Here is a 27,284-nt window from a genome sequence, read left to right as displayed (position 1 = left end):
GTAAGGTTCATTCACTGTCTTAATCCCTAAAAAGCAGAATTCTTGAAAGAAGATGCATCACTAATAGTCAGCTATTAGGATATGACAATTACTTTGTCCAAAATAGGCATTACGTAATCAAGGTTAACATGTATCAACACAAGTCTTATACGCCAGCTATTAATTGAATTAAGAAGAGATTCAATATTATCTTCCCATAACTGGCCATGTGGCAAAGGAGAAATCTGGCAAATAACCCCTGCTACATCTTCCAAATCTGAGCGAAATATTGGAGCAGACAGACATGCTGTACAAACCAAACTGCCAAGCTTCTGAACCCATAGATGGGGGCTGAAGCGTTTCATCCCTGTGCCCTTCCCTCTTGTAAATGCCCCAAGCCATTCTCCCTGCTTCAGAAATTCTGCGTGTGCTACTGCATATAAAGGAAGGAGGCTCCTTAGCAGGAGCTGGTGAATAGTGCTCTGCAAAAAAGTGTGCCACAAAGAACTGTGGTCTTGCAAAATGGCTGCTAATCTTCAGTGTTGTCAAAGCTCAGCCTTGGCTGCCATAACTGGAGCCTGTATTGAAAAGGATCTTCCACCCCGCCTCTCAGGGAAACCCAAGAGCCTTACTTTCCCAGAGTATGCAATGGGAACATGTTCTGCTCTTGCTAAGTTCAGTGGGAGATGATGGGCATTTTGGATGGAAAATTTTTTTATTCATCTTTGAAGAAAGATGAAAGTAAGTACCTGCCACTAAAAAAAAATGTGAACTGTAGTTGTAAAAAGTCCTACTTTCTACAGTTTTGCATTTTACGATGAAGAGAGGGGGGATATAAGCAAAGAGGGGCGAGTGCATACCTTTGTTCAGGTCAGGAAAAGAGATTTTATGATGTGTACATGTAGAGAATGCACAAAAGTGTGAGAAGATTAGTGAATATGAAGGAAAGAACAGAAGGGGTTTATGTAATCATGCTTGTAGGATTTTTAGGGAGAGAAACCCAGAAGTTCCAAGCCACTTAATAGGTCAGTATCATTTTGATGCTTCGTGTTGCTCTAAATTAGAATATATGAGCCAGATCATGAAACTGGCCTTAAATCTTAATATTAATCCCTTTTGATGTTCATATTTCATGTTTTCAAGTAAGCACAAATACCATATTTCCTAGGGTACTTATTTAATATTTTTAAGTTGAAAAACAGATGTGAAGACAAACTGTTAAACTGGAGTCAAGAGAATACTTCAATGATTTAGAGTACATCACATGAATGAGATACTATTTGAAAGAGGTTAGATACTTGGAGATAGGCTTACACTTACAGGTATTCAAATAAGATACATTATGAAAATCCAGATCTGTGTATCCAAACAAAACTGCTTTCTAAGGTTGCAAGCACAGTGACAAGGGGTATAAAAATCTGGCAACCAGAACCACCAGATGCCTTAAATTGTAATCACAGGTTTTGTGTACTGTAATCAGAGCAACCTTACAGCTGTGTGTTTTAACTGGGCACTTGCCTAAGCCTACCATAAAATGTTTACCTTACCTTTAAGCCCAGAATTAACTCATTTTCTAGTAGTGTGTTTTGGAATAACTCAGTGATAACATTTTCAAAGAAGTCAAGCAGTTCTGTAATCCTATTTGCAGAGATGACCTTGCTCAGATTCTCATTCTGATCTCTCTCTAATGAACAAGGAACCAACCTTGAAGAATGAGGTTTAATATTCACAATTATTTTATGAAAGAATCAAAGCTCTTGATCAATCTTTGTCCATCTATTTATTGCCTTTTTTTTTTTTGGTAGCCTTTTTTTCTAAATTAAAAAAGAGGCAGTATTTTCAATGTTTTTTCATACGGTAGCTCTCTGATACCAGAGATGTCTCACTCCTTTTTTTTCTCTGTATGTCCTTTTTTTTCCCCAGTGTCCCTTCTAACTGCAGATGTGCATTGAGTCTGCCAGGCGAGGCCATATCCTTGATCTTTATAAAAGCAATACAATACTTGACTGTGGTACTGAGGCAAATACAATGCGTTCTAGAGAGATCTCTTCTTCATTTTCTTTTAACAGAGGTGCATTTGAGAAAAGGTCTTTTCCAAGTTGTCTATAATGATGTCCAGTTCTCCAGCTTCCGTTGCTAAAGTTAATTTGGACTCTCATATATTGTTTAATCTGCAGGTGTCTAGCCTTTTCAGAGGGACAGATTAATTGTTGTTCTCGGTCTTCCTGGAGACCAACTTTTGTGAAAAATTACTTATTTTTATCTATATAAAAGCCTATATTTTATATATAGAATTTTGCATATCTCCTTGGACTAAGATGCACTAAATATCATCTTGCACTGCTTTTTAAATTAAATGAGCACTATGCTCCGACATCTCATAGCTTAATCAACAAGGACCAAAGATGTCTTACCATTACTACACAGTTAAAAACCACTGATCTTCAACAGAAAAGAAGCAGCTGACCTAAAAGATATCAGTAACATTTTAGAGATTTCCAACATGTGTGGTCAAATCAGGTTTGTCTCTGGGTGGGGAAGCTTTTGAAAATGAGGACTATCCAAAAGCAAAGGGTAACACTTAAGAACTGATCCTGTGAATAGGGAAGAACTCTAATTGCCAGAGTGTGATGGAAATTGAAGATATCCCTGTCAAATCATCATGCCAAAACCCAGTTGATTGTATGCTCACTTTTAGTATTCAAAAAGGTTATTACACAAAGAACACCTAAAGACTGTCTAATCCTTGTGGTGCATCTGGGAACTAAGTACGCTGATGCAGCAGTACAGTAGATGTGTGTCAAAGCTTGTGCCAGATCTGAAATCTCTGTTCTGCTTTGCAGTTCACCAGCTGCATGGGGAGAATGGAGTGAACACACGAATACTGCTTTGAAAATTTGGTCACACTAGACGAAAAGAAATTATGCTTAATTCAAACTTACAGATTTTAACTTCTTACTACACCCTATTTTCTTCCTTTGTCACTTTTACAAAACAACTTTGAAGTCAGAAATAAAAAAAACCAGTCCTTGCTCAAGTAATGTTTAAGGGGGAAACATTCCAAGCTGATAGATCGGCAACGGATTTTCAGCTGGTCAGAAGTGGAATGGCTGTATCTGAGCAATGGATTGGTAGAATATTAAATCATAAGCTGCTTTTTCCTCCTTGCTATGGAGAATAGCCATACAATAATGTTCAAAGCTCCTCCTCACTACAATTCTCTATTTTGAGAATACTATCATATCAAGATAGTATTCTCAAAATCATCTGTTAAAAAAATCAAGGTATCAACCTGTTTTACTGTTTTCCTTAGATAAGGAATTGGTGGCATTTTATAACTTGTACTTAATGACATTTGTTACTAGGTAGTATCCTCCTTGTAGGTACAGCAGGAAGCTCAAAAATGATTATAGTTCTCTTGCTAGAACAATGTTGGAGTGAAGTAGAAGTTTGATTCTAGAAATTTCCCCAGTCAATGAAAAAAAAGAAATCACGTGGCCAGGATTTTTAACAGAGAGTGCAAACATAAGCAATGACTCATGAAAGAAGTATGAAATATTTGCCAAGTTATTGAGAAAACTTTATTGAAGAAGCATGGAGAAAAATCAGACTACTTTTGGATAATCCAAAGATGTGAAAAGAAAGACTTCATGAAAGGTTAACTGAATTTTCTCCTTGCTACTAATTTTCTCATTGCTTTCCTTGAAAGTGGTGTGCTCTCTTATAAAACGACTACCAAAAAAAGCCTTATTAGTTTAGATATAGAAATTACTTGGGAATCAAGTATTTAAACCAGTTTTTGCATTCCTAAATATTAAGTATTTAAAGTATTTATAGGTTTTCCTACAGTTTTATGTCTTTATTTGAAATTTTCTCTGATAAAAATGTGCATATAACAGTGTTAAATGACATCTGACCTATTCTCTGACTTCTAGCCATGCGATGAAAAATGCTTTTGAAAATATTTAAGTCTAGATACAGGAAGATGACTAAACTCCTAAGCTTTTGTCTTCTAAAAAATTCCCATCGCTGCCAAAGCTTGTGAAGCTCCTCTGATGGTTACAATGGGGGGAGCACTAAGGCAGAAAAGCTTCCAAGTGTCTGCAAGCATTCTCACTGCTGCGCCTTCTACCTACCTCCTGAAATCTCTGTTCCAGCCTTTAGAAAACGGGTGGCCACACATTCCTTGTCATATTTGCCCTTCCTCTCACAGAGCTTAACATTGGGAAACTTCACAGAAATGCATAACAGACAAGGACAAGGAACAAATTTGTTTAGCAAGGCAGCCAGCAGACTTACTGTACTAACCCCCCTTCCAACATTTAAAGAATGCAACTATCTTCTCTCTTTCCTTTCCCATGTAGCTTGAGAATTACATCCAAGACAGTATGAAGAAAGAAATGGTAGAGATCCAGCAAACTGCAGTGCAGAACCAGACTGCAGTAATGATTGAAATAGGCACAAACTTACTAAATCAAACAGCTGAACAGACCCGCAAATTAACAGATGTTGAAGCACAAGTAAGTAATGAATTTGAACCTAAAAATGCTTCTGCGTCCCAAAGACCTACGACTATACGTTTAACACAGTTTGGTGTTACGCTATTCAGTTCAACAATTAGAATTCAATCATTATAATCAACAGCTCTACCCAGCTTAAGGAAACATCAGTATTTGGTAATACATAGTTCCTTCTCAAGCTCACTGTTGTCATTTGCAAGACTTCCATTACAGCAGGATTTGAAATATGTTCAGCAAGACAATTGCTACATTCATCTTTAAAGATAATGTATGTCAAAATATTAGAGTATATCCAAGCATCCATTGGGTACTAGTATGCTTTTATACAACCCTTGCTGTATATCTGTGTTGATCGCTTACCTCTCACTACCAGATCTTAGCTAAAGGAGAGTTCCTTCAAACTTTGCCTTTGTCCCACTTACCAGACTAATTGCTTTTTTACATTTAATTTTTTTTGTATTTTAAAAAATGTTTTAGCAATAAAAATGCATCTTTTTCATTAATGTTTTCACAGATACAAGAAGTGGGTAACAGTTCATTTTCAGCACAATGCACGATAGTATTGTTATTTAAGAGAGGGATAAATGAGAAATGAATCAAAAAAAGGAATTAGAAGGATGCTATTAGAGAATATATTCACACAGAAGTAAACTTGCCTACTGTACATATTAGTTTCTAAATTATTTCAAACAAAAAAAAATGTAATGGGATTAATTATTGTGTTAACTGAAAAGCATTAACTACAATAAGACATTCTGTGAAATAGAATGCAAATTTTAATATGTTCTACAAGTCCCATCCATATAGAAAGGCGTGTATTTGTAGTTTTGCTAACATGGTAGGAAAATTGAGATATGTAACTCCCAAAAGAAAGTGTGAATGTAGTATGTAGCCTCTAACATTTTATATAAAGTAAATAGCACGCAAAACCTAAAATCCTTGTTAGACATTTTGTCATATGTATAATTCATCCAATGATTCAATTACATTTTTTAACCTAAACCAAGCCTTTGTGAACTCTTTGATAAACCGATAGTTCATAACTCACAGGCGTGCTGAACTCAGCTTTCTTATTGTATTATTCAGGAGCCCAGTATTTTGCACATGTTGAGAGAATGTATTTATTCATTCACAGTAACATCTTTATGGAAATTATTCAATTATTTTCTGGTTAGAAAAAGAAACTCATCACTGTAACTTTCCTTCTCTGCTTGAACTTACTGGTGACTGGGTTAAGGGCTTAATTAGCAACATAAGGAAATTAACCAAACAATTGCTCTCTCAAGGACACTTACTTTTGGCAATAGTTTTCAATTACACTTAAGTGTGAAATCATGTCCTGAATGACTGTTTAACATGAAGGACATGAGTAATCAATTCTTCCTGCCAACGAATGCCAAATGCTGCTGAATTAAAAAAAGCTGTTCTAAAACAATGAGAAAATATTTCTAGAAAACATGCCTCGACTAAAGCAATCTGATACAAACCAAAAAGGATCTTCTGTGCTTCCTAATATCTGCATTTCTTCATTTAAAATGCAAATAAATTTAGACAGTAAACAATACATATAGAAAAGGTAACATTAAAATTCAAGGACTGAGTTGACAGAAGTGTGGTCACATGATAAACACTTTAAAATATAATTTGGGATTAAGGAGAATAGCTAAAAGGGAACTACCTAGCAATTTCAGGACTGTGCCATGATTTCAACCATCAAGAGATATGTAAAATACTTCCTTTCTACACCAGAGAAAACAGTTCAACTTAAATTATTCTCTGAACAACAACCATAACAGTTCCAGTAATGAAATAAGAGTAGCATAACAGAGGGGAAGGTAAGACAGCAAAACTAAAGTACACAGTAACTCTCAGCCATTGATCAGAAACGTAGCATGCTACTGAAATATTCCCAATGATACATGGTAGTGTAACAAGAAAATTAGTGCAGCTCTGTGTATTATTCTTCATTCTAGTTCTATGAGCATTTTTTAAGTGTTCAAAAATCCTTTTTGAAATTGTAGGCTTAAGTAGAGATTTGCATGATTTCACAACATAAAGAAATTACAGTCTATTTAACAGAAATATCTTGATTTTTAAATATTTTTATAAATTTTATTTAGGTATTAAACCAGACAACCAGACTTGAACTTCAGCTTTTGGAACATTCTCTTTCAACAAACAAACTAGAAAGACAGATTTCAGATCAGACCAACGAGATAACTAAATTACAAGAAAAAAACAGGTAAGTTTGCCTATCAACCCAATAAAACGCTATTCCCTGAAGTGCCCTTCTATGGTTTTAGAAACAAATGTACTCAAGTAGGAAAATTGTGCAGAAGCTCCCCCCACTCAGCTATGCTCATTACAAAGGCCATATATTAAAGCCTAGAGAATCATGCAGGATTATTCTTCCTGTGTTCTGTTTATAGATCATTCTTCAATATCTAAAAATTGTCCTTTATATGAGGAACTTAAGGTTAAAACTGAAATACTACTCAGTACTTCAGTTGTAGCCAATTCATATTCTTCTTTAGACTTAACCAGTTGAAGTTATGGATTATGTGGCCTGACTCAAACTAACCCAGTGCAACCACATCTCTAAAATTTTATTTCCATGTAGTACACAGCTATCCTAATACACAATCAGGTCATTGCCACATTTTTTTTTCTAGCCTGGTCAGAAAAGTCAAATACTGCTTATATTCAGTGTTCCTTACTAGTCGATCTTTTGAAATTCAGACCAATAACCAACTATTACTCCCGTCCATTTCTGTACTCAGCTGTTGTCCAAAGGCTCATTCCTTTTTTCAGCTAGTTTCATTTTCGTATCATGAGGGTCTTATTTTACTTTTGACAGAGAAACTTTACAGAGAAATCTAAAAGCAGCAATAACAGTTTTCTCCTTCAAAGCCGTGTTTTCCAATGAGAACCATATGTGCAAAGCGCTTTTTATTTTAAAAGCTTGAAAAAAAACAGGAGACATGATTTGACATTTTTGTTCACTACTCTACTACATTTATATATGCTCCCTAAAGGTTTTATCTACGAGCTTAATAAAAACAAGCATCCTTATCAAATGGAAAGCAAAGTAAATACTGAATTTTAAAATGTCACTTTTTTTGTGTTCAACTCAGCAGACCTTAGACTGCCCTTGTAAAACCCACATAAACACAAAAGCATTGTTTCTCACCTAACAAAAGACAACCTGACATCAAGTTAATCTGCTTGAAACATAATTATAAGGTTCAAGATTTTTTTCAATAACAGCAATGGATTTTAGGTGCACTTCTTCCTTCTGACCATGCATCTTTTAACATCAGCTTTCTCAGAGTCTGCATCAGAACAATTACCAATGAAATAATTTGCCAACCAGTCACCTACTCACACCAGCTCCAGAACTGGAGATGGGTAACACATCTTCAAATAACTATTTGCAGGTTTCCCTGTCTTAACGCCTTAACATTCATTTCTGTTAAGAATATATTTTATTATGATACAGGACATTTGAAAAGTTCCTAGGATCATCTTTGAATGAGTTTCATCTTTTAATAAAATAAAAACATGAAATCCTTCACCATTATGCCTAAGCTCTGGGAGAACGGTATTCAAGACACTTCATATTCATAAGTAATGGTTACTTTGGGTCTATATCCATTTTATACTCCCTGTACTTTTAGCACTACTATCCTTTTTTCAGGACCAAACTATATCTTTCATAATGTTGAATTATCAAACACCCAATTGTTACACTTCAAAAGCCTGCGATACAGACTGTAATGTTGTCTATTAATGTACTCATTAAAGCATATATATATCAAACTAAACTCAGCTTTCATCTAGCTTTCTACTGCACGCATGGCATCAAAGAATGAAATTGAGTACTTAATGAAGAAAGAAACTTCTGCAACAGGCTTGATTCTCGTGACACCAATTGTTTCTGAGGAGCCTAATTGTAATCTTTTATTTAGCTTTCTAGAAAAAAGAGTTCTTGAGATGGAAGACAAGCACACACTTCAGCTGAAGTCAATAAAAGATGAAAAAGATCAGCTTCAAGTCCTAGTAGACAGACAGAATTCTATTATAGAAGAACTCGAAAAGCAGTTAGTTACAGCTACAGTAAACAACTCGGTTCTGCAAAAACAGCAACATGATCTGATGGAGACTGTACATAACTTGCTTACTATGATATCTACACCAAACTGTAAGTAAAAGCAGACATATTTATATCATTTGAGGGACACTTAATTTCTGTACATTATTACCTATGAAGTCTTACAACCAGTTTCCCCACACTTCTGATTCTCAAAAATTATATTTTTTTTCCCCCTTAAATTCTGCATTTGAGTTAACTAACCTATTTAAGGGGAGGGGCAGGGGAGACACAACAGGGGGAACGACGACAACCACAACGTTTATGTGGTTTCTCTTCAACATTTTGCTCATCTTCTGTGGTTTATATTGGTTTGCCTGCCCACTTCTCCAGTGGTTCAACAAAATACAGAGATGCCAAATATCATTCATCTCACATGGCATTGATTCATCTAGCAATACATACTCCCTTGACCATATACCTAGGTTAGACTGCATGATGTACGCCTGTAGCTTTTCTTCTTGGCTCCCAAAGGCTTTTTCTGCCACCCCTCATTGCTCTATGCACAGAGTTGATTAAAGGACAAACTAGAGTGGCTATTAAAGGCAAAGGAATCAGCACTGGCCCAGTTTTTAGCACCTGTGTATGCCCCAAACAACAGACAGCAGCAGCCCAGGGCAGCAGGTACTCCAAAAATTCCTCCAGTCTTTCACTGAAGCTTCCGTATTCATCTGAAAAATCCCTCAGCCTAGCAAATTTTATAGGCAATAACCTCACCCCTAGATGCCTGACAGCCCTGCAACAAATCAAAGCCACAGAGTGTAGCTTCCAAATTTACGCAGATTCATATGGTCCATAAAAAACCCCACATAAACTATAACCCCAAGGTTATGACTAAACAGGATTTAAACAAATGAACAGATTCCTTACCTTGAATTTCATGTCTGATACAGAACTTTGGCAAATTAAGAAGGTATAGCTGTTCTATATAAAAGAGTAAAGAATCTGGCATGTTTGCCTGTGAAGTTCTCAGGGCTGGCAATACACAAGCACATAGAACCTCTAAAAAAAGGATTTAAAATGAAATACTAGGAAAATTTAAAAATAGTTGTCATTACAACTTAAAAGACAGTGCAGATGGATTATGCTGCATTACTGTAAATTGGATCACAAAAAAGGAAAAAGGTGTTCGGAAGTCCTCGCTTTCAGCAGTGTCCTAAATAATAATGATGTGGTAGGTTTTTCTAAACAAAGTAAATCCCAAGTTTTTTGTCTTAATAGGTTATCTGTTATGCTAGTGCACAAATAAGTAAACAAGTCAAAGTTGTGTTGGCTACAACACCGTGAAACCCAGAGTGGAAAAAATAATGAATGTTTGCCAAAAAGACAAAATTAGCAGGGAAAGCTTCTAAGACAGTATACAAACAATAGAGTGTGGAAAAGCAATTAAAACACTGAATGTGTTATTTTTATATTTAAGGCAAAGCATGTAAACAGGTAAATAATGAATAAGCAAGCTAAAAGGAACATAATAAGCAACTGTAATATAAGTATACATTTATATGGCACCTAAAACTTTGTACTAACTGGCTGTGCTTGTTAGATTAAATTAAAAGGGAAAATATACAGAACCAATCCCAAAAGGGTCAAATATGAAATATCAGTCAGCAGGCAAAATGCCAGGAAATTCCAACCTCCATAGTTAATAAAGAACTGAACAAAAAGATGAGCCTTAGATTGTTCTATAAAACAAGAAGGCTTAGGCATATTAAAATGTATTTTTTACACAAATGAATTCCAGAATGGATGTTTCCTTAGTGGGTCAGGCTGAGCTACCAAGCTTCAGCTTGGTACATACAAAGTTGCTCCGGCTCAGCACAGGGGCAAAAAAATGCTGTAGCTAAAATTTTGTAAGAGTAGTTATTCCAGTCAGCTGTATTATAAAAGATTTCATAACTCTTATGTTAGATTTCACAATTTTAGAGTACTGGCCAAAGGTCAATCAGCTGCTAGTTAGATATGTTTTTAATATTAGTTAATGCATGCAGAGGTTCTAATGCATGTCCAGCAAAGGAAGCAGAAACTGTTCAACCAAATGAGATGCTATATCCTAAGTTTTCTTATTCAACATACTAATAAGCGTCATCACTTTTCAATCTATTAAGCAACCACGCTCATATCAGAATAATGCCTCTAAATAATATAAAGTAACAACCCATGTAATGAATACCTTGATCTTGCTTGCAGGACCAGGCATATTTTTTGGAACTGCAAAGCTTTAAGCTGATTACATCATTAATTGCTTCTTAGTAACTTTTATTCATCTCTTAATGCCTGCAATATCTATTGTATTTTTAGCAGCTAAGAACAACTTCATAGCTAAAGAGGAGCAAATCAGCTTCAAAGACTGTGCTGAAGCTTTCAAATCTGGACTGACAACAAGTGGGATCTACACTTTAACGGTTCCAAACACTGCACAAGAAAAGAAGGTAGGATGGCTATAAAGTGCTTACCTAGGCATCCTGTGTGTTAAAAAGTTATTTGATCTAGTAAATACGCTATTTTAAAGGCTAGTTAATAGTGAAGTTTATTACTTACCATGTTTTTTTATGAGCATTTAATCACTTATAGATCTGAGTATCTTACAGGAAGAAGAAGGTCCTTCAGATGAAATCTTGGCTCAGTTGAAATGAATGAACATTTTGTTGTTCACTTCAGCATGCCAGAATTTAATTCTTTTGTTTCCACATAATTAACGTAACTAAAGCAATATAGTACTGTAAGTTCTTTATAAAAGCTCTAACTCCAACACAATTGCTCTGTATGATCAGCAACCTCCTGTCTCCTCTAATTTCTTAGTTCTTTCATATGCCCAAGTCCCTTCAGGTGGCAAAAGGAGGTAAAATCAGGGGCATGGAAGAGTACTCATGGATGTGTACTCATGTAAGCAATCTGCTAGTACTGGACTCATGCATGGGTTCCAGTTCTTTGTTATGCAGAGTTTTAAGGGCATTTGTGTCACAATTAGATTAGCAATTAGATGAGTACAACTGACACTGGGTTACGGAGAGGACTTCCCTAGAAAATACTGCTCTGATTTAAAATAAAAGGTGAGAGTTTGCAGTGGTTTCACTAGATCAGTTTAAATTCCTCTGTGGGTATTTTTTCCCCTATGTAGCTAACTGAAATGAACTTCAGCGTCAATTTAAGTTAAAGGATTACACTATAACTCTGTAGAAGAGACCTTGAGCTAAAAATGGCACTCAGTGGATGAAACTGGGCATTGGAACGGGCTGCCCAGGGAAGTGGTCGAGTCCCCATCCCTGGAGTTATTTAAAAGACGGGTAGACGAGGTGCTTAGGGACATGGTTTAGTGGTGGGATGGCAGTGTTAGGTCAATGGTTGGACTTGATGATCTCAAAGGTCTTTTCCCACTTAGACAATTTTATGATTCTATGAAACACTGGATGCCTGACAGAGATGTTCCATCTACTGAAGTAAAGAACATGATAAAGCTTCAGATAGTATAATTTAGTTGAAACAATCAATAAAATCCGAAAGGGAGAAAAGTCCCAGGTGGTCTGTGAAAATAAAGAACAAAACTGCAGTGAGAATTCTGGGGAGTGGGGCTCAAATGATGAACGTTTCCGGCTTCTCAGACACAGCAGGCTGAGGTGGCTAAGGGACATTTGAATATTAAAAAAAAAGGCTTAATATATTTCTTAGCCAAAACTAAATAATTTTATAATGTTTTTATTTTATAATTTCGTACTGTAGACATTTCCTTACAAAAAAATGAAGGATTTTATGGAATTCCTAAGGCTCTACTTTATTATATCAAAAATACTTGGGGAAAAAAAACCTAACAGAAGATGTACAAAAGCAGAGAAAAATGAGGGCACATGTAGAAAAGCAATTGGTAAAACTCTGACACAGAAAAGCATTTTTTCCCAAGTTTTGATAGCAAAGGTTTAGGAATTAAGTTCACCAGTGACTAGTCTTTGAAGTGCCAGAACTTCATCTATCCCAAGCCAGACTTTGTGATCTTTACCCTTACAAAGCTCTCAACTAAAGGAAATAAGCAATTTGTTTGGGTAAGATCTATAAAATACAATACATAAACCCTGCAATTTTTGCAGATAACATCTAGAGAAATGATGATGTCTGCAGTCTTTTTTCTCTTGGAAAAAAAAAAAAAAAAGGCTGGTTTCTCTTTGGAATAGTCTAGTCTATATTGAATACATCTGTTTCACAAGAAAAGTTACATAAGATGCAATAAAGCATTTTATTACACATGAACTGGAATGGTATTTAAATAGCATAGATATCTACAATCAGTTTTAAATGCTAAAGGAGATGCAAACTACTGCACCTCTAAAGTAACAGATTGCAGCAGTCTTTGTCAGACATCTCAGGAAGGGTTACATTCCTTGAATCTCTTAATATTACTTGTCTCAAGCTTTTACCTTTGGTTTTAATTTTATTATCAAATATAATACACAGAGCATGCATATTTTCTAAGAGCAGACACAGGTGCATGCCATATTACAGAATGAAAATTTCTGTCATAAACTTTAAAGGCCATAAATGTTTAGGTAATTTATATGATCTGAAAAGCCAGAGCAATGCACATTTCTACAAAACTAAAACCTACCAAAATATTCTATCCCTGAAACAAAAGTACAATTGCAAATTTGCTAGACTATAAAATATTAAATGCTTTACATTTAAACATGGAGGCTTAAAGCACTTAACAAAAATATCCATTTTTCTAATTGACTAGGGTAAAAAAAGTAGTTAAAAAAGTAATAATTTAATTTAGTAATTAATTTAATTATATTAAAGAATTTTAATCTTATTCTGCCCAATTTAGAATGAAAAAGACACTTAAAAAGACAGCGTAGGTTTTACTTACTATATGACACGAAAAATACGAGACTAAGAAGTTATAATCTGATGCAGATTTTTTATACAAATATAAATGCATAAGAGGAGTTGTCAAGGAAGTGAAGGTTTAGGGATAATCAACATGTTACACCATTTTCAGCTGTTTATGGTGTGAATGGCCACTCGGACCAGGAAACAGAATGACCTTTTTTATTTGCCAAAAGTGCTGCACTGCTGTTTATGTTTTCATCTTTTCCTCTTGTAACACCTTCTGACCTCCCAACAGGGTTATAAACAACTTCTGTGTAATCTGTAACTGATCCCACCTTACTAATTTGTCTCCCATCATAATGCAAAACTAAAGAATTGCATATGAGAGCTGTGAGGAACACAATTATTTCATTCCATTAATATTTTCAAGCTTTCAAGCTTTCCTGTTCTGCACCAGGACAAAAGCTAAGTGCTTTTAAAAACACTGAGGAAAAACAGCAAAAGACTGCTGACACAAGGAAAAATGGCAGAGGCAAACCCATGAAAAGTCAATAGCTTCATGTTTACAGCAGTTACTTGAACCCATTAACCTCCTGGTCTTAACCAGGCAGAATAGTTGAGTCTGGATGACCCTAATATATTAGTTCAACCATTACCACAACTGTTACCAACATACTACCCCAATCTTAAAATAGTGGCTGAAGCAGTGACTAAGCTTTTCCCCATTCCCACTCCTCTTGAGCTGAATTTTCATCCCAGAACTGACACACATTCCAAGCCAAGGCCTTTTTAATGGAAACTTTCTTGCAGAAAATTATTTGGGCAGGTTTGAATTTACCAACAAAAATGGTTTTGCATAACTTTCCTAAAAAGTGATCATCCAGACAACTAGGTAGCAATTTCTAAAGGAGTCCCCAGAGTGAACCTTACATCTAAAATACACAAACACAAATTGTTTCCAACCCCAAGCATTAAAAAAGAGCATATGTGTAGCTTCTCTGATACAGTAAGAAGTCAGGTGAAGGGGTTTTTGGTGAATTTTAGAAGTCTCATCATCTGTCTTTTTCACTGGTAACTGGTATTAGGTTAAATTACATTATAAAGCACACATGTAGTTATTTTTTCCAGAACAAGGAAGCTAAGACTGCATTTCTTATGTAGTCACATCTCTAGAGATAGCAGAATACAAAATCATTGAGCATCATGACTCAAAATTGTTCAGGCAACAGCCAAAAGTGATGCAAAGGGAACTGCACAGATGTGGCAACCTCACTTGCTTTGGTATAAAAACTGTAGTGGATCTTCATCCTGATAACTCAGCCAGGGCCTTATCATTCAGAAAGTACCCCTGAAAACACTTATACCCCAAGTATCCTAACACACAAGAAAAAAGAAGAAAAATTACTTGTTCTGAAGGTCAACTTCCTAGACAGTGAAGACGTCAAATTGACTGCTCACAGCTTACGTGCTAATAGTCTTTGGAGAAGGGACTACTTCTGGTTACACATACCTTACAGCATTTTCAAAAATAGAGCGCTGATCTTTAGCTGAAGTTGAAAAAATTCAACAGCTGACCTTAGCTACAGCTGCTAGAACTGTAAGTACTGAAGCAGTTCACAAGATAAATCAAATATTCCCCCTGCCAATTTGTTGTAATTTGAGAGGCTAATCTCTTTATTCTTCTTGGCATCTATTTGAAGACTCCTGCTGCCTGCCTAATCTTGGTATCTATTTTTACTAGTTTTTATGAAATGTTACATTTCTTCCTTTTGAATATAAAGCCTAGGCTAGGCTGAAAGGTCAGAAGAGTTCTGTTCTAGTAATGAATGTTAGAGAAAGCCTCATATGCATATCATTTTTACAGGAGAATGAAACTTTTTTTTAAAAAAGTCCAAATAAATGCTTCCTCTCCCCTCATCTTTGAAGAAATTGTTCCCTCTGCAGACTGACACGGCAATTTATTGTGTTTCTTTTAAACTAAGCAAATCCTTTCCTTAGTCTTCACTTTACTGAATAGCCTATCTCCATCCTTAAAATGACTTATGAATATACATAGTTCACTTAAGTAATTTTAGTAAAAAGTAATAAAAATAGATCAACTTATTTCATTAATTTTCTTCCTGTAATCTTTACTGCCATTTTCTTCATTGACTTTATTCCTTCCAAAGTCATAAATCAAGTGGGTATGTAAATTTGAAGTTCCTAGTTTTACAGTAAGCATTTTCATCTTGTTTAGTCAGAGAATTGATTTCTAGGGAAATGATCTGGAAAGCAAAGGAAGGATTTCATGAGCACAGCTGCATATGTGAGGGCTTCAAAGGTAGGGTTCTGGATTGCCAGGCAAGCCTGAAAGCAAAACATTTCACTGCATGATGCTTACTTAATAGGCGGTAAAAAGCCCTCACTTTTTAGCTAGTTCAGGGGAGCAAGTGTGCAACCATGAAGTACAGAAGTTAGAGACTGTACACTGAAATTTCAAACAACAATAATCTTCTCATCTTTTAAAACAGTTACTATGACACTAGAAGGAGACCAGGTAACCAGTACATGCCCTTTGCCTGTGCCACACTTTCCACCCAAGAAAGAAAAGGATTTCCCTTTCCAAGGACATAAACTGGCATCTTGTAGAACTACTTACAGATACCTGACATGAAATTTTTGTTGTGGAAAAGTTGTACCCCCAAATTTACATAAAATTTATAAAATTGTTACCAGTAAGAAAAATCTACATGAGATTTTTATGGACTTCTTCAATTTCTTATTATGTGTTTCAGTTCCTACTAAATTGCTTCTCCCTTTGGGAACAAATTTGCAGTACCCCTATACCCGTCTATAAAAGCTAGATGTCTGACCATTCACATACAAAATGGACACTGGCTTTACAGGAATATTTTATGTAAGACATTCACAGTCATTCACTGTTTGAGAATATTTTAATCTTATTAGAACTAAATAAAGTGTTATTTTAAGAAATTTATATCTTCAAAGTAGTAATTCCAGCTGAATTGAAATTTAGATGATAGACCTCAAGGAAATTGTGTGTTCAAAAACATCAATTAATGTCTCCAATAGCAATATTAGACTGGACCAATGGCCCATATAAATTAATAGCCACCCTCTCTCTCTAAGTAATTAAAAACTACCTATTTCAGAGAAGGGTGAAACCGTTCTGTTCTCAGTCTGGCTGCTTATACTGTCCTTTCAGTGGGGTGAAGCTTCAGAGTCAACAACTTTCTCTATAACCAATGATACTTGACCACTGTTAAATCAGCATTTTAACTTGCAGATATGCTTAATACAAGTATCTGCCTTTGCTTTAGCCTATCCCTAGTATCCCTCTTCATAGCCTCCGGTGGAAATTAATTTTCATGTATGCATTACACATCACATGAGTTAGCTTTCTAAAACAGATGGATCATCTTTTACAATACCTTATATTCAGCCTTTTATTTATAAAAATAAATTAAAAATTTTTTTACTAAATTTAATTTCCATACTATTACCATATCTTTACCAGTTGTTAAATACAGAGGTTAATAAAACCAAACAAAAACCAGGCTGAAGTGCAAGGAATTGCATACACCAGTAGAAATTAAAGTTGCTACTTTCAATTAAATTCCATTCACATTATACACTTTAACAAGTAATTCTTACTCCAACTCTTTTTCTTCCTTCTTTTACCTTTCCTAAAAGTCTTCAGTTCTCACAATTCTCCGATGCTGAACAAAGGCTCTAGATACAACCCTAAAATACAGTATTTGCTTTGGATTTCCAATGTGTTACAGCCTATTGGAACACCAACGCGTCTGCAGCTCTAAGGACTTGCTTTCCCTTCAAAAGCCTGATGCCTCTGAGCAGTATATATGCCACTGCTTGCATTGTAAATACCCTGCTTGATTTATATAAATACACGTGTGTGTCTGTAACGTATGTACAATATATATACACAGAAATACATGCATACCCTAAAAGAGCCAACTATATTAAAAACTTAGTAAGGAGCACACTTTACTTCCTAAAATGACAAAAAACACTGCCACAGGACAGAAGGAAAACCCTGGCTTCTCTGAAGTCATACTTTTGCAATTAATTCCAAGCGTGTGTAACAGTTCAGAGAACTCAAATCTGCTAACACTGATAAGACAATCTCCCATAGAAGAGGATGAGAAAGACATACAGCTTCAGTGTTATTCAGTCATGATTTGGGGCATTTATAGGCGCATTGTGACAAGCATCAGTAATAAGTTAGGTAAGAAGGAAGACCACTAAGTAAACAAAGAAGGAAACATCTGAATTTGTAATGAAATGCTCAGGTCTAGGTGTTGATTTTTTGTTTGTTTTGGTTTTTTTTTTAATTAATCTGTACAGATGAAATATTCCATCAAAGTGTAAGAAGCCAAATCTTGGCTTTGCTACTGTAAATGGGAAGATGCAGCTTCACTTCACTGATGAAAGTCTAGAATACAGATTAGAAGTTAATGTAGTTTAATACTCAAACTGTAACTTCATGAAGATGTGAAATAATTGCGAAGAAGACTCAGAACTTCAGTATCCTGTTAGAAAGTAGTAAAAAAAAATTAAACTTTCAAATGGGAGACCCTAGCACACTAACTGTGAACTCTCCAAACAGGAATATTTGTACAAGAAATTTAAGATTTTTCTTAAAGTTAGTATTGGTACTAACATGCAATTTAAATAGATACTGATTTTAGTTTGACTTTCATTATTCTGTTTTACACCAGCTTAGCTCCACTGACTTCACACATGGACCTTTAAGTTCTGCTAGTGTCAGAAAAGCAGAATTAGATGCAACGATTTTAAATCCTTTCTCAGGAAAAATGGCCCTAAATATTCACATATGCACAAGATGTTCTTGTTAATTTATCCTCTATGTCTCCCAAACGTGACTACAAAATTCCCTCTAAATTTTCAAAAGATTTTTTTCCATCAGCCTCAGTGTATTGGCACCCCCATGTAATACCTTTCACCTCTGACACTGAAGTGAACATACACCAGAATTCTCTAAATCAGTCACTTTCTATTTTAATCTAGAAGGAAACAGACCAAACAAACAGACCTATAAACTTGAATTTTACTGTGCCAGGATGCATTCATTGGGTATTCTAAAATTGAGTTCAGTGAACTGCCTATTATGTGTCCATCCTTTCAAATGTTTAGCAATAATTTGGTAAAATCAAAGATGATTTATGAATATTTGGAAACATTTTATAGTCATTACTTTTTTCTTCTAGAATAGAAGATATTTATTGCAGTCTGTATATGTAACAGCATGGCTTCAAGTTTTAACTTTCAGACAAAAATGGTTCTATACCTAGATTTAATTCTGGGGTCAGACCATCTGCAAAGGTATTGGACAATGACAGTGGAAATAAAAACATACTTCAAATTGCTCACTGCCTGAATTAAACTCTGACAAACCATGGGAAATTTGAATGGATCTATCACAAAAAAGCTGGAGAAGTGAAAACATCTTTCAGGAGAAATATTTCATCAGGAAACTCACAAAAATATTAGTGCAAGAGAGAAGTATAGAATCGGAAGCTACATTTATTTTTTTTCTTCTTTTAACACCAGCTATCAGCTAGTTTTAAGTTGTCATTTGTATTCTGTTAAGCGTAATATATACTGAGGAATCAGATTTATTTGGGGACAACCACAACTGGTTTGTCTGAAAGCTATGAAAACCAGCATTTTTAGGTTAATCCACATTTTGCACTTGTACACTTTAAAGCATGCCACCCTATAGAATTATGCCAAGTACATGCTTTGTATTTTTGTTCTCCCATGACTTCATGCACTTACGCTGTTACACGCTCACTCCCATAGGCCTACTGTGACATGGAAACTGGTGGAGGAGGTTGGACCATTATTCAGAGACGTGAAGATGGCAGTGTGGACTTTCATCGGACATGGAAAGAGTACAAGATGGTAAACAATGTTTTCTGAAGCCTTAATATTAGTTATTATTATCTGAAATCTGATATAATAAAGTTATATTAATAGCATCCTTAGAATGTAAGCTGGTTTGAGAAGTTGTCTTTGTCCTTAGAGGTTCATTTAGGAAATGTCAGAATAGTACAAGTTGTTTGCCTAATCAGACTTGCAAGTGTGATGTTTGTTTTTAAAGAGAAACCTCACTTTTCTTTAATCAAATGTTCCATGATATGTCCATATTTTTTGAGCTATTTATATTTGTGTTTCTAGTGGCAACAGCAGAAGCTGCTCCAAATCTACTAAGTCATACTGATTTACTATTGCAGATTCCCAAGTTTGTCTTTGCTGAAATTAACTTTTTGACATATTACAGATCCATAACCCTCACAGACACAGTAAAATGCTGAGATGATATATTGAAAACTATTGAACTTAAAAACTGATAAAGTGATCATTTCAAACTCAAAGAAAAAAACAAAACAAAGCTATTTAAATATACAATTTGAATTACAGGGATTTGGTGATCCTGCTGGGGAGTACTGGCTGGGAAATGAGTTTGTTTCTCAACTGACTAATCAGAAGCGTTACGTTCTTAAAATACACTTGAAAGACTGGGAAGGAAATGAGGCGTATTCATTGTATGACCACTTCTCTCTAGCAAGTGAAGAACAAAAATACAGGTAAGCAGAAAAATCAGATCTGAATAAAAGAAGATCTGATAATGATCATTCTAGACTGTGTAGGTGCATGACCTTATTTCACACAAATTATGACATTTTTAAAATTCACTAAGAAAATAATGTTTGCTCCATTTTTCACCTATTGCATAAACAGTCTTAATAATAATTTTTTTCCCAATGGGGAGAATGTATATTTTTCTAGCGCACACTGGGTGAGCGTAACACACAAGGTGCACAAAGATGAAAAGGTGGTATGGTATGGTATGGTGTGGTGTGGTATACACTTGCCCATATAACGGATGGCAGTGCACAATATTCAGGGCAATAGGAACCTGTCTGTAGTTGCTATCAAATCCTAATTCTGGGCAATAAATACATTTCTGGAAGGTGGATGACTAAGATGAACAGTAGTGCAAGGAAGTTTTCTACATAAGTCAGTGGCTAGTAGGACCTGTTCTGTTGTCATGAAGAGCACACTGAGGCAATGCTACTTTCTCCTTCCGCGACCCACTGACTTGGATTCTCAAAGAATAACGCTACTACCTGTGAAAATGAAGCTAATAGCAAATGTCCAGTCTCACGCCCTACAAATGTGCCAATTTAAACACCAGATTTTACTGGACCTATTACTTATGCTCCCATCATTCTGTAAAATGTAAAGCTTCACAATTTCTTCTTACATATTTGGTTAAAATAGGAAATAATATACGTTTTAAAGAAATACTTTATATATAAGTAAGCATTATCATAGTATTATACATTTTAAATAGTATCATAGTGTTATACATTTTGAAACAGTATCAGCCACGGCTGACATACATGGGTAGTTCATACTTCATTCTCCAGGCTCTCTGTAAATGCAGTAGATATTGTTTGATTGGTTATAGAAGAAATAAGAGACACTAAGGTATAACAGATGCTTTCCTACTACATGGTCCAGGAAATGTTTCTTTATAAGAATCTTACAGATTCATGGAACTGTAGGTGACTGGACACTAAAATTGCCTAAATTTAGATTAATATCACGAAGATTTCTAGCAACTATTTGTTGTAAACAAAGTCAATCTGACACTCAAGAGAACTGATGCTGTTGCTTCAACTCAAGTCTTACATGCAAAGAAATCCAAAACTATGAGCATCTCCCTCCCCCAAAACGTTAAATCTTAATGCCTTAGTAGTATACAGTTGTCTCAACTCCAAAGCAAATATTGTTTCATCTGGAAACAGTCAGAATCTACAGCAGAGATTTTTTTAAAGTAATGCTTTAAAATACTTATAAAGGCAACCTTTGCAAAATGGGTCATTACCCTTGTTCTCTTACAATATTAAAAAATAATTACTGAAAACGAAGATGGTTGTCTGTAAATAGATACTTTCTTTTAAAATGCAACCAAACATGGAATGCATCATAGAATGCAGTGGATTAAAGAACATTATTAAAAAAAATTAAAAACTAAGAAAGTATTCAATTAAGAGCAACTCACATTCAAAACATTAATACATTTTAATGCTAGAAGGATTATGGGTTGGGTCATAAAACTGAAATTTCATAGTATCATAGAAAAATTTATATCAGAATGGACTTCACTTGAGTCAAACTTCCTGATCTTAAAGCTATGATACCAGGCCAGGTTGCTCAGGGCTTTATCCAGTTGGGTCTTGATAACCTCCAAAGGTGGAGACTGTACAACCTGTTCCACTGCTTGCCTGTCCTCATGATGAAAAAGGTTCTCCTGATGTTCAGCCAGAACCTTTCATTTCAATTTACATCCACTGCCTCTCATGTTCTGTTATACTAAGCTGCACATTTAAAAATTGAACAATAATAATAAATTAATACTACTCTGCTTACATTAGACTTCAAATAATATTTGAAAATCAAGCCTAGGCTCATACGTTATACTTGGAACTTTTAATACCAGTTATGTTAGAAATTGGCTTACAGAATTTTGAACTCACCTTAAGAAAAAACAGAATATTGACAACTTTTTGAAAGAGATTTTTGAGAAAATCTGTAATAAGTTGATCTTTTGAAATCTAAATGAATAAAAATTCATTCATTCCTAATATTTTCAAATAGGGAATATAAAATGGGTTAAAATAAGCTGTTAAACTACCAGAGACAACTTCTATCATAAGCAGAGAATTATATGCAAGTATAAGAAGACGACTGATCTGGGGACAAGTTAGTTCTCCTCAGAGTTGGATCTCCTCCTTAAACTAATAGAATACTTTAGAGAAGGATGAGCTATTTGATACAGAAATGCAATCACCAGAGAGATACTGTGGGAGCAGAGGGTTCAAGCCCTTCCAATTCAACCTAACACAGTAATAGGTGTGTAAGCTCTTCCCCAGTTTGGTGCACTGTGTCTCTCCCCACTGAGACTGCATCTGCACCTAAGGAAGCAGATCCAACCAGTAGCAGCCTCACTGAAAGCTTACCTTGCTAGGAAATTGAAGCAAACTTAAATACCTCTGTTTCGTTTAGTATATTTATCAGTGATCTGGATGAGGGGATTGAGTGCACCCTCAGTAAGTTTGAAGACAACACCAAGTTGGGCAGGAGTGTTGATCTGCTTGAGGGTAGGAAGGCTCTACAGAGGGATCTGGACAGGCTGGCTGGCTGGGCCAAGGCCAATTGTATGAGGATCAGCAAGGCCAAGTGCCAGGTCCTGCACTTGGATCACAACAACGCCAAGCAATGCTACAGGCTTGGGGAAGAGTGGCTGGAAAGCTGCCTGGCAGAAAGGGGCCTGGGGATGTTGGTTGACAGCCGGCTGACTATGACCCTGCAGTGTGCCCAGGTGGCCAAGAAGGCCAATAGCATCCTCACTTGTATCAGAAAGAGTTTGGCCAGCAGGAGTAGGGAAGTGATAGTGCCCCTGTACTCGGCATTGGTGAGGCCGCACCTTGAATGCTGTGTTCAGTTTTGGGCCCCTCACTACAAGAAAGACATGGAGTTGCTGAATAATGTCCAAGAGCAACAAAGCTGGTGAAGGGTCTGTAGCACAAGTCCTGTGAGGAGCAGCTGAGGGAACTGGGGTTGTTAGCTTGGAGAAGAGGAGGCTGAGGGGAGACCTTATTGCACTCTACAACTGCCTGCAAGGAGGTTGTAGCAAGGTGGGTGTCAGTCTCTTCTCCCAAGTAACAAGCAATAGGACGAGAGGAAATGGCCTCAAGTTGTGCCAGGGGAGGTTTTGATTGGATATTAGGAAAAATTTCTTCCCTGAAAGGGTTGTCAAGCATTGGAATGGGCTGCCCAGGGAAGTGGTTGAGTTCCCATCCCTGGAGGTATTTAAAAGATGGGTAGATGTGGTGCTTAGGGTTAGTGGTGGACTTGACAGTGTTAACAGTTGGACTTGATGATCTTAAGGGTCTTTTCCAACCTAAACAATTCTATGATTTAACATTAATAAATCTATGAAGAATGTGAAAAGGAAGAGTAATTCGGAAAGCAGAAAGGGAAATATTGAGTAACTCCTAAAATATCAGTTACTAGTTGGTAATTAGTAGTCCAGCTAATGCTATTATCTCTCACAGATGCAAAGTTTTAATGCTACATTTCCTTGTGCTAGCAGCAAAACAGAATCAAAAAAGTTTTGGTTTAAACTTTTGAACTTCATTAAAAAAATAATTGCACACAATGTACTTGCAGTATTAATAAATGCATGATGTATATGAAAAATTACAGGACTTATTATCTACCTACTCTCTTTTTTCTTCTAACTTGATTTGCTTCTAATATGACACGAACAAAACAGTCTTCTCTACAAATGTGGAGGCTGTTCATTAGAATATTGTGCTGACCATTTCCACTCATATGAAAACATGCTGCAAAACAGCTTACAACAGTACATTGGCCAGAAGAGGACTATTCGAACAGGATATTTATTGCAAGCTATTCCATCATTATTTTGCAGATCAGCTACCGTTAACTTCCATGTAATAATTGTTTTTCCATTCCTCACTTCTACAGGATCTACCTTAAAGGACTTACTGGGACAGCAGGCAAAATAAGTAGTATAAGCCAACCAGGAAATGATTTTAGCACAAAGGATGCAGACAATGACAAATGTATTTGCAAATGTTCACAAATGCTAACAGGAGGTAGGAATGTTTTTTTGTTTCTCAGTCTTCCTATTTTTATTGGCACTGAAATTGTCTGTGAGATGAATAGCGATAATTTTGACAGTAAATTTTGACTACTGAAGAAGCCCCAAACTCACAGATAGAAATGCTGGTACAGTGACTCCAAATGAAGTATTTTTCATTGGACAAGCGTTAGTTTAAGTAAAACAAGAGAAGTTAAAACTGGATAAAAAAACCCCCAGCCTCTCAAGTTGGGGTACAGGAAAATCTGTAATTGTGGAATGAACCAGAGTGACAGCAGATTCTTCCAAGGAATGAGATAACATAGTCCCAGAGATCAAAACACTTAACTCCCTCAAAACACTTGTTTTAGAGATTCAGTTGGGCAGTGAAATGGTTCCTGATTCTTTAGGCACAAACCTGTTCCCTAACTATCCAGAGAAGAAAACCCCCAAAGCTGCTGTATACTATATATGCTGCAGATGGGTACAAATATTTAATTCCGTATTTCAATATAATTATGCAATGGCAAAGATAAATTTAAGATACATCACATATAGGAGACATCTACATTTTCTAATGATTGTTCACTAGTTAATGGAGTTTTGTGTGGTTGAAGATAAAAATATCACCTAAGCCATTCTATAATTTGTCAACCTAGAATTCCACATTCTGAAATGTAAACAACTGCTTTGTAAATTTGACTTCTCTTCCTGTTATCTCTTAAGCAATGGTTTGTTTCCCTAGAGCACAAGTTGCAAGACAAAAGACAGCTTCAGTTTATCCAAAAAGATAATTGGATTACTGCCCTGAAAAACAGAACACACACATTATCGCCATCATAACAGAAGTATAAAAATATTATCTTATTAACAAAAATAATTTTTCCGTATGACCCACTAACAGGTCAGGACCACAAGGATACAAAATAAGTTTGGACTGCTTTTTTCTCCTTTTTCTTCTTACCAAGTTTTAGCACAGAGCAGAACTAATCTGCACAGAGAACTGAAACAGATAACTGAATTAATCCTCTAAAAACAATTAAGAGAGGAGTTTTAATCTGTGAAGAACAGGAATTTACCAAAGAGTAGATAAAAACCAAAGATGACTCAATACCATCATAGTTCAAGTCAAGTTCTGCCCTGAGACTATCAACAGTAATGTTTGATATTGATAACAAACTAAGCTTGACTGAAGGCCTTCCCTTCCCAATTTTAAACTCCTATGTATTACAAAAGCTTCAAGAATATGTAGTGAATACATAAATACATTTCCTTGCTGAGTTTGAGGGACGTATTTTATACTGATACTTCCAAATCATAGAACAAAAACCTGGTTTTAGATTTCTCTTTCATTTCAGGACAACAAAGTGTCCTTATATACTATTATGAAAATTACCTGTGGTGACATCTGCTGATGTTTTTCCTTGTTTTTTGCCTTGCAGGATGGTGGTTTGATGCTTGTGGTCCTTCTAACCTCAACGGAATGTATTACCCATTACGACAGAACAACAACAAGTTCAACGGTATCAAGTGGTACTACTGGAAAGGCTCAGGATACTCTCTCAAAGCCACGACTATGATGATTCGACCAGCAGATTTCTAAATGCTTTTGCATGATGTGAATTATGTATTGTATAGTCTTCAAAGACTTCGTTTGCCAAGCATATAAACACACATCTGCAACTTGTCTCATTTTCAAGCCCAGAAAACATGCGCTAGTGTTCTGAAGGGATCAGCTCAGTACAATTCCTGAATTGCAATAGCCTTGATCAGCTAAAGCTCATATTATTCAACCAGACACAAGGTCTAAAGCATCAGCCTGGTATAACAGTGATTTGGCCAAATGACTGAATAAAAAGAACATCCAAGAAACTATCAGACAACTTAAGGACTCTGTTTTACTGATCATTTATGTTATGTATGTGTTAGTAAATAACTGGAACTGTGAAAAATACCTAAAATAGTTTTAGAAATATGCATTTTGCCTCATCACTGAACTTTAAACATTACTCTAATATAAAACACTTAACTAGATCTAGAACTATTTATCTCTCTGTGTCATGTTTGCCTTTTATGTACATAAAATATCTTGTCCTGTAATTAGCTCAATACTGTAGTTAAAGAATACATTCTTTCCCCCCATAGTCTCCTAAGCAACTTCTTACACTTATTCAGGGATTTTTTCCAATAGCCTGTATTACTTTATTTAACAGAGGAAAAATAGCATTTAAGTACTTTGCATTTATTCTTGGGAAACACCATGTACAAAAATCACCATTTCTTTCAGTTTGTACTTAGTACAGTCACTACCTTTAACTTACAAAAATCCCTGAAAATGACAGTAGAGTATGTGTTTCTTTATGAAGATTATGAAAATTGCACTTTTTTCATTTCCTTGTCATTTATTTGTAAAATAACTGATCAGCATGTTATAAACTGAGACAATGGCATTAACACCAAATGTCTGGTTGTCTATGACAATCAGTTATCACCTGGTGCTGTAGTACCTCTATACATTTTGTAAAATAACCTAACTGAAAAACATATGCATGTTCTTTGATACAATTAAATTTATGTTCATGAGTTAAGATACAAATTAGTACATTTTAAAAGCAGGAAAAATAATCTGAAAGTTATCTAAGGTCATACTTTTGGGTATTTTTCAGTAAGGTTAGGACTTCTCCCTACAACCTCTCTGTAGGTAGGCCCTCAATGTATGAATAAATTACTTTACTGGGTGGTTTTTGCTTTTTAATTTTTTTTTAATTATTATTTGCTTTAAAATTGTGTATTGTACACTACAGTTCAGATTGAGAAGATATTTATTTCTTCATAAATCACACAAAATAACTTTGTGCAGATTTTTCTCCAAATTTACTTTAGGTTTCAATTCTCATGCTTAGTCTTTGCCTTAAAGTAATAATTTTGTAAATTTGTGTAAATTTTTTCAGCAGATGACTGAATTAATTACAAGACAAGAACATACCAAAACAAAAACCCCAGACACAACATTTCTCGAGGCTTACTTAACAAGTAACAAGCTTACTTAACAAAAGGTTATCTAAAAAAAAGTAGACAATGTTAAGAAAGA

General features: G+C 35.5%; 2 protein-coding genes across 2 annotated transcripts in view; one reads left to right on the top strand and one right to left on the bottom strand.

Moving 5' to 3' along the window:
- ANGPT2 (angiopoietin 2) overlaps window positions 1–25,796 on the top strand; it is a 46,410-nt gene extending 20,614 nt beyond the window's left edge. The window contains 8 exon segments of the mRNA XM_009638764.2: window positions 4,344–4,499; window positions 6,620–6,741; window positions 8,468–8,700; window positions 10,948–11,078; window positions 19,315–19,416; window positions 19,936–20,102; window positions 24,079–24,209; window positions 25,636–25,796. Coding sequence (XP_009637059.2) covers window positions 4,344–4,499; window positions 6,620–6,741; window positions 8,468–8,700; window positions 10,948–11,078; window positions 19,315–19,416; window positions 19,936–20,102; window positions 24,079–24,209; window positions 25,636–25,796 — 1,203 coding nt within the window.
- The window catches only part of MCPH1 (microcephalin 1), a 324,796-nt gene that overhangs the window by 55,628 nt on the left and 241,884 nt on the right, over window positions 1–27,284 (bottom strand). The window lies entirely within an intron of this gene.

This window comes from Egretta garzetta, unplaced genomic scaffold, assembly GCF_000687185.1.
Source record: "Egretta garzetta isolate BGI_Z169 unplaced genomic scaffold, ASM68718v1 scaffold415, whole genome shotgun sequence".
Classification (NCBI taxonomy): Eukaryota; Metazoa; Chordata; class Aves; order Pelecaniformes; family Ardeidae; genus Egretta; species Egretta garzetta.
This window is presented reverse-complemented; position numbering and strand designations above follow the sequence as displayed.